This window comes from Limulus polyphemus, unplaced genomic scaffold, assembly GCF_000517525.1.
Source record: "Limulus polyphemus unplaced genomic scaffold, Limulus_polyphemus-2.1.2 Scaffold24, whole genome shotgun sequence".
NCBI lineage: Eukaryota > Metazoa > Arthropoda > Merostomata > Xiphosura > Limulidae > Limulus > Limulus polyphemus.
Window position 1 is genome coordinate 66634 of NW_013665634.1, and position 8992 is coordinate 75625.

General features: G+C 35.0%; 1 protein-coding gene across 4 annotated transcripts in view; it reads left to right on the forward strand.

Annotated features, from left to right (window-relative positions):
- The window catches only part of LOC106458817 (tumor protein p53-inducible protein 11-like), a 15411-nt gene that overhangs the window by 3284 nt on the left and 3135 nt on the right, over nt 1–8992 (forward strand). The window contains exons 2-4 of one of the 4 annotated variants that reach the window (XM_013918369.2): nt 4077–4173; nt 5118–5225; nt 8104–8206. In XM_013918369.2, coding sequence (XP_013773823.1) covers nt 4077–4173; nt 5118–5225; nt 8104–8206 — 308 coding nt within the window. The remainder of the gene's footprint in view (nt 1–4076; nt 4174–5117; nt 5226–8103; nt 8207–8992) is intronic. The other 3 variants (XM_013918377.2, XM_022385272.1, XM_022385280.1) reach the window with 3 other exon arrangements.

An 8992-nucleotide genomic window follows, 5' to 3' on the forward strand; every position in this document is an offset into this window, starting at 1 on the left:
TACCCTATATCTAGAGCATTCGCCAAGGTACAGGATAGTTCTAGAAACGTGGCATGACACTAGTCACGTGACTTCGCTGATGCAACACTATCATTTTTCTCCATTTGATCTTTAAATGGATTGAGGTGTATTAACTATGACCGTATTGTATTGTGGTTTCTGAATAACGTTCTGAATATATTTTGTTTACATATCTTCTGTATGTTTTCAAAGAGGTATTTGATATTAGAGAATATGGCTGTTTGCCTATAATATTCTTCTTGTTTAGTTTTAGTATTTATATTCCTTAGTTTTTTTTATCGAGTGTTCTGGATATACATTGTCAAGGAGCATTGTAGTGATGCGTTTTCTTCCATCTTAGCTTCATCTGTATTAAAACTCTTGTTCATTCATTTGATATATAACTGAGGTATTTACCCGTATCTGTGAGTTTCCTGTAAACTCCTGTGCTGTATGAGTTATGTGTTTAAGTAACCATCACGTCAAGGAGTGAATGTTATTATCTTTTTCTGTTTATGTCGTGAATTGTATTGCGTTATGTTGTCTGTTCAGGTGGTTCATGAATCTTGTCTGTTGTCTATGGCCATATTATGAATGTATCGTCAACATATCTGATCCAGATCCTGGAAATTAGAGTAGCCATTAACTTCAAAATGTTCCACGTCAAGGTTGCTGAGTGCTGACGATAGGGGTGCTCCATGGCCAGGCCTTCTTGTTTTTGATAATGCTTACCTTCATGTTGAAAGTTAAGTTGTGTTTATACAGAATGCTGTAAGTTCTATTATTGTAGTGACTGTCGATTAGGTGCGCCCTTAAGTTATATAATTTTCAAGTTTTAGCCGAAGGTTTGTATAATGTAATGGGCTGGTGCGTTAGTAAGTATGTTGGAAATATCAAAGCTGTTCACTATATCTTGTGTAGTTATCGTCCTTATAAAGTGGACGGAATTCTTAACGTGAGGATGTTCTACTTGTTAAATACCACTATAATATTCGATAAGCTAAGTCACGTTAACAAACAACTGGAATTGTGTTAGGTCTACATAATAGCTTGCACTTTTTTGTTTGTCACATTCATAGGAATGTTCTGCTTATTTAATATACTGGATGTTATGATATGGAAAATACATTTAGATTTCTTCCTGATGCTGTTATTTCGTTGTATAATATTTTAGCTAAGATTCCTTTCTTTAAGTAATATAGGGGCTTGTGTTTGAAAGATAGCCGAGTAGTAATCCTATTCTGTATTAACCGCGGGTGGGTTCGATCCCGAGAACTCTCGCACGCTAGGTGGGTTTTTAAGAACTCAAACTACCGCAGATGGTTAGGGTTAACCCATTAACAATTTCTAGTAAGGCAGTTTTTAACAACTCAAACTACCACAAATAGTTAGGGTTAACCCAATAACAATTCCTAGTAAAGCACTTTTTAACAACACAAACTACCACAGATGATACTACGATATCCAGCTTATGTTTTAACTACTTTGTTGCACACGAGTTTCACTGTACAACGTTAAAGAAAGTTACCACGGCACAAGGTAAAACATAATTGTGATCAGTTTATTTTCACACATCACCATGTGAAAGTAACACTAGCATAAATCAGTTTAGTGAATATTTTTATCCTCTATTAATACTCTAGAAATATAATTACTCCTTCGTGAAATGTTCATAGGTGAGATTCTGCAAAGGAAACTTTCTTGCATGTGCATGTTATGGATTTGACGGTGTTTGATTTCACAGGTTCCTGCTAGTTTAATACTAAGATAACAGGCAAACAAATTGGTTCGCCCCAATATGGACAAAATCTTTCTGTATATTGCATAGACGAGTGACTGCAGAACGTCAACATTGGAAATGTGAAACACTATTACATTTAGTATGCTACATTGTTGAAATTTTATCGGTAAACTTGTACTTTTCTTTATGTATATATATATATATATTATTTATGTGTGTGTATGTATATATATATATATAAATTATCAAAACAAGCGTTAACAACTAACGGAAAATACAACAAAAACGCTGCATAAATTAACAAAATCACCAGGGCACAGACTATAATGTGGGATATAAGATGTGCCCTGGCTTTTGGAGGTAAGTAGGACCCACATAGCGGTGGGGATACACTCTATATCAGTCTTAACCTTCGTTCGATATTCTCAAAGGTTAAAGAAAGAAGAAAAATAATAAAACAAGTAAGACAGTTTTTAGGAAGATGACTGCTCTCAAGGAAAAAAAAACGAAAATAAGGCCCTACCATTGTGGATAGGTAAGGGAATCTTACCCTCTGACGTTGGCATTTCAGCCCCCCTTATAGTAGTAAAATCTGTAATTAATTGGAGAAGTACGTTGCAGGTTAAACCATCGAAGAAAACATAGTGTTATTATATATAAATTTAGTATTGTAGATATAACGTTTCGGGCAACGCCATTTCTCAGGTATCTTTAGCTGAACAGGAAATCCGTATAAAAACCCAACCAAGTCATCTAAACTAATATCACTCCCAATCTCCACCAATAAGTTTGGTGTAACTGTTTTTAATACAGTCCTTCCTTTTGGTGTTGATATTTGCTTAACTGTTGAAATAATGATTTTACACACACATGAAACTATCTTACAGTTATAATTCACGTTCTTCAACTAGTTTTTGTAAATATGTATGAAGCTACATACGTTTTGCGAGTTTGTCTGATTGAAGTGATTTTTGGAGGTAATAATACATTAATTATTATTTTCATATTCAGTATAATTTGATCTTTTATACTGACGTATGTGAAACATACTTATTCCACAATTTTGAAGTGTTGTCCTATTCTATTTATAGCATATGAATTGTTTGTTAAGCTCAAAGCTCCAAAATGGGCTATCTGTGGATGTGCTCAATGTGGGGATCGAACCCAAAAAATTTAGCGTCATAAGCCCTCAAATTTACCACTGAGCCAACTGGGGACAAGTTTTCACGCATAACATTTCTTCTATGTTTTGCAAACGCGCGCGCGCGCGCACACACACACACGTATATATATAGAGAGAGAGAAAAAATGACATTTACAAATAATCTCGAGTGAATAGATTTCATTTCCACTTGACGGTTTATTTGTAGTTAAGCACAAAGCTACATAAAGGGCTATCTGTGCTCTGCCCACCACAGGTATCGAAACCCGGTTTCTTCGTTGTAAGTCCGCAGATGCCGCTGTGCTACTGGAGGAGTTCACTTGACGGACACATTGATTAAGCGAATTTCTCATATGTATTTGCAAAAATTCAATTTCTCATACTTCTAAAAACTATATGTACAAATTCACATTTTTTTATATACATCTTAAGCGTTTTTTGTAACCTTTAAATCCTACCTTAAGTATTTTCGGGTTTTTAAGTTTCTTATACGAGATATTATAAGTATCTTTTACTTTTTTAAATACCTGTGCTATATATTGGTTCTAACCACCGGTTACTTCTACATATGTTGCTAGTAACTGCAGCGTCGAACTGACAACTGGCTGATAAAGGTTCGATATTTATGTCCTGAAATTTTAGTATATTTTCAGCTACGGCAATGAAGACACATTTTCGCTTACAATATATTCTAAAACACGAATTTAATTGTTTGTTTGGTTTGTTTTGAATTTCACGCAAAGCTACATGAGGGCTATCTGCAATATTCGTCTCTAATTTATCAGTGATAGAGTAGAGGAAAGACAGCTAGTCAACACTAGCCACCACCAACTCTTGGGCTACTCTTTTACAAACGAATAGTGGGATTGAGCTTAAACATTGTAACGCTCTCACAGTTAAACTGAAAGGGCGAACATACTCGATGACGGGGATTCGAATCCGCGATCCTGAGATTGCGAGTCGAGCTCCTTAACCATCAGGCCATGCCAGGCAAAACCAAAATCAACACGCTTAAACGAAACAAGATTAAATATAGTGACTGTTGAGAATATTAGGACCAGTGTTTTTAATAACATAATTAAGTTGTGTTGTTTTTAAACTAAAGCAAATTAAGTATATATATATATATATATACATATATATGTGTGTATATGTATTGTTTGTATCTGTAAGAAGGAAACACAGCAGTGGTGATCTTCTAAGTCGACTGAAGACAAGAAAAATATTAGGAGTAGGAGAAACTGATAATGGAGACGTTCACAGATCCAAGGTTAGTGGCTTATATAAGACAATATAAAGTAGTAAGCAAGTTAATCACAAATCCTCCTGCAAACTATATGTTTACAAGTATCCGGAAGTAAGAAATAAACTCACAAACCTTGTTTCGAAATGCTTATTTTAATATAACCTTAAAATCCGTAGTCAATTCCAAATTTGGTAGAAGAACGTGGACTGACAGCGTATAAATAAAGTGCCTTACAAGACTGAGGGTGAGAAGGACATGTAACTTGTAAACTGTGAATAAAACTTCTTTTTTCTCTTCTTCTTCTTTGCACCACGCCAGATTCCTGGAAGAGTTTTTTTCTCAACTTACTTAGTTCTAACGTTACATTCACCTTGTAATAGATTCAAGATAGACAGGAAAAATACTTATTAATGATTGACTTTGTTGTTTCTAGAGCGTCTTATCAATTGAAAAAGTTGTCATGAATCTCTAGTTTGTAAAAAATACAGTGCTTTGACGATATTAGCCTAATTTTGACTAATCCATATAAAGTTTCATAAGCTGTCATTTTAAGCGAATGTAATGGTATAGACACTGTTATCATGTATTAATGAATAATAGATTCATTTATTTATTATACTTGAGTAATAAAACACATTAGGCTAATATAATAATAAATAGGCAGACAACTATTCATAAGTACAATGAAGTGATTTATTTATGGTGCTACATACTATATGTTTCAATTGTACATTGGTCTGTCTTCTTCAGACCCTCCAGTGGTACAGTGGTATGTGTGCGGATTTACAACACGATACCCGTGGTGGGCAGAGAACAGATAGCCCATTGTATGGCTTTGTGTATAAAGAACTACAAACAAACCAAAAATTGTATTCTTGAGACAAGTCAAAACATGTAGTAAATCACTTCATTATGGTTATGAATTGTTGTTTGCCTACTTATTATTATTTTTTTTATTATGTTTACAGATCAGCCAGGTGTTGGGTCACAATGAGCATCTGTACGTCAAATTTCCAAAAGGATACACTGTCTGGTATTTCTCAATGGCGATATTTTTCACTGTTTCAGGAGTAATAGTAAGAACTTAAAATACATCATTACAGAGCCTTATTTGTTTATTTTAGTGTGTGTGTGTGTGGAGGGGGAGGCATAGTTTATTAACAAAAACTTGTTCAGTTTATTTTGTAAGAGTATACTCAGCCCCTAGTTGTGTTATTTGAAACAGACATTTTGTAAATTTATGAGCTACAATAATCTAAGCGAAATATAGCAACTAGCAAGAAAATTCATTTTCAAGTTTAAATGATATAAAAAATATACATTTTGAATTATGGGTAAAGTCTCGTTAATAATTTTCTTGGCGAATTTAAAATTTCTAGCGTTGCAAGTCCGCAGACTTACTGCTGTGCCACTGGGAGGGTGGGGGGGGGGGGGGTAAAACTATAAATGTAATAAAACGGGGGATCTTTTAAGTTTTTTGTTATTATACACACTTTTACAGAGGGTTGAGTACGTTATACTAAAACGATTATGAATATGCAAATCAGCTAGCCATGTGATTACCATAGCCGATATAAAGACGCGGAGGAACGTATTAGAACTATATTTTGACATTACTTGACATTTTGTAGTTAGTTTGATACCACCAAAAACTGACATCTTTTGGGAATTAAAATATTTATACACTCATATCGTAAAGATGTGTTCAGATAGTGGATTTATAATTTCGAAGACGGAATGTCATTTTTACTTAATAGCATTGTAAAACAAAAGAACAAGGATTAACTTGGGGCATCAGGACCATTCAGAAAGAAACCTGCAACAAGTCGTGCCCCAGCCGTGATAAGCAATGTGCAGCGTCTTGTAACAGGTGAGAATCTACAACGGTCAGTGGCAAAAGCCGTTCACATGTCTCAAGTAACAGTACGCAACATAATCAAGAAAGGTCTCCATTTGAAAAAGCGACTCAAGTTACCTGTACACAACTTGCATCCACGACATATCAGTTCAATCACAACATAGGATACCAGTCAATTCGCTGGATACAGTGCATATAGATATCTGTGCGATCAGACTGTTGAAACAGGTACTGGGAAATAGTCGTCCTCAAATACCAGATGGATTATGGAAAGTATTCAAGTAAGAGTAGTGTGTTTCGAATACGATAGCTTTACGACGGAGCCTTTTGCAATGTAAATTACGGTACAGGGATATTATCAAGATGTGCAGTCGTTAGACATAGCATGACTGGATGCGGTGACATAGACTGTATTGTCATGGTTAACGCTCCAAAATCGTTATTATATAACGTAATCACTTTTTGTATTACAAAAGAATATTTATGACACTTTAATCAGAATAAGTACATGATTAAGTTTCAACTTTTAAATGATAGGTATATAGTATGACAGAATGAATAGGATATCTATATTGCCGTTTTCACAATACACACAAATACACATACACATATATATAATTTATTGCTATTAATGTTATCTTAAATAGTTTTCCGTTTTTTGGTTTAGAATTTTTGAACAAAACAACACACGGAGTATTTGCTCATAGCCGCCGCAAATTTAGAAGTAACAGATTAGGCAGCAATTCTATGGTCCGCGAACAAAAAAGTTGAAGAACAGCTGGACTAGAAGGTTTGGCTTGTTTTGAATTTTGCGTAAAGCTACACGAGGGGTATCTGCGCTAGCCGTCCCTAATTTAGCAGTGAAAGACTAGAGGGGAGGCAGCTAGTCATCACCACCCATCGCCAACTCTTGAGATATTCCTTTACCAACGAATATTGAGTCTGACTGTCACATGAAAGGGCGAGTATGTTTGGTGGGACGGGGATTCGAACCTGCGACCCTAAGATTGCGAATCAAGCATTCTAACCACCTGGCCATGCCGCTCCTAGAAGGAAGGCATCTAGTCAAAAGCATTCACCGCCAACTTTCGTCTGAAGGGCTAGTGGTTGACTGTCACTCTTGTAGCGCACCCATAACTACAAAATGAGGTAGTTGATATTTTCAACCTAAATGACACTTTATGCGACAAATGTACTTAACAAAAGTCAAAATTATGTATACAAATATAATTAATAAGACATAAGTACACGATTACATATCCTTTCATTTTTATTTCTGTACGGTTTGTATCATTTCACTAACGACCTCCAGTGGCACAGCGGTATGTCTGCGGACTTATACGCTAGAAACCGGGTTTCGATACCCGTGGTGGGCACAGCACAGATAACCCATTGTGTAGCTTTGTTCTTAACTTCAAACAAACAAACATTTCACTAACACGTGTTTATCGAAATTTAATTCACAGATTCTCAAATCGCTACCAAATCATTGTGACAGTCACGATTTACTCAAGTGATTTACTAATCATGAGAAAAACGAGTTTTCTTCCTTGGAGGTGGGGAGTGAGGCCTAGAGACCCACAAAACATAAACACGGTCTCATGTTCTTATGGATTAGCCCTTCCATGTTCCGCATTCTTGGTGATAAACAACGAAGCCAACAATCCACTAGGCTGTCGTCTATTTAAAAAGCAACTTTCATATTTGTCTATTTCTTACAGTAATCACTTGAGCATTATTATATACTTACAAAATATATAGTGATAAATAAAGGATTTGAATAGACTAGTCAGTATGTCCTAAAATTAAAATTTTATCTGTATTTGGCATAAGTACAATCTCAAATTTCTTTTATTTCAACTGCAATCAATTTAAAATCAGTTTTAAAATAAATTGTAAAGAACTTTGTTCTATGTAAATCACGAATCATCCCGAAAAAAAACGTTCATTTGTCTCCATCCAGACATTTAAAAAACTGTCATGTTCTGCTTGCGATGGATGGGGACCCAAGACAGGGTTTATTACATACTGTCAAAAATCTGTTGTTTTGTTTAAAATTATTACATAAAAAGAATAGTATTTTACGACATTCACAGAACTACTTACCATCGAGTAACTTCTGTCAAGGGTCACCGAAGTCCAGCATGGATCAAGACCTAACTGGCCTTTCTAACAGGTTTTATGGAGCATCACAATTAGGTAAATCAGAATAATAGCTGAAGCCTTTAATAAACTTAGCATTTGTTTTAAATGGCAAACTGATCGATAATTTCTTAACACAACCAATCAAAATCTCGTTTGTTAACACATAATTTTAAAATACTTCCAGTAGACGTACACTATAATACTTGTCATATTTGGTGTTAAGCCCAGAGTAAGTACTAAAATATGCAAAGCTACAGAAATTTTAAGCATCAAAATATTCACATATCTTGTATATCACTTTAACCATTTCCCTACGACAATATTCCGATAATTAATTCTTGTTTAGTTTTATTTTTTTGGTCATCTAAGATTAAACAAATTAAAATTGGCGAGTGTCATAGTTTCTTAAGTTTTTTGTTGTTTTATGTTACTTTTTTTTAATCAAGTGGGAAAACAGAAGTTTCAGTTACTAAACTAGTACACTTTGCAATTGTTGCATGCAGTAGTATTTACTATCTGTGGAAAGGATACAAGGATGAAGGCTTAGGCCTTACAGCTCCTTCTTTCGCTACCAATGGTGTTATTTTTGATTGCCTTATTTGTGGACTATTGCACGAAGCGTTTGTTCAATATGCTAAGATAAGCACTTTAAATGCTTTCTAAAGTCCATCAACTATGCACAGATGAGGACTTCCGGGGACTCGTTTGAGCAACCCAAACGCACAGAAGTCGATGGAAATTTGGTTCCTGCGAATGATATCAAACGCATTGCAGTGTTACGTCTCTGTTCGTTTGTTAATTTCCCGTAAAAATTCTTTCCGAAGAACTTCAGCGATACAC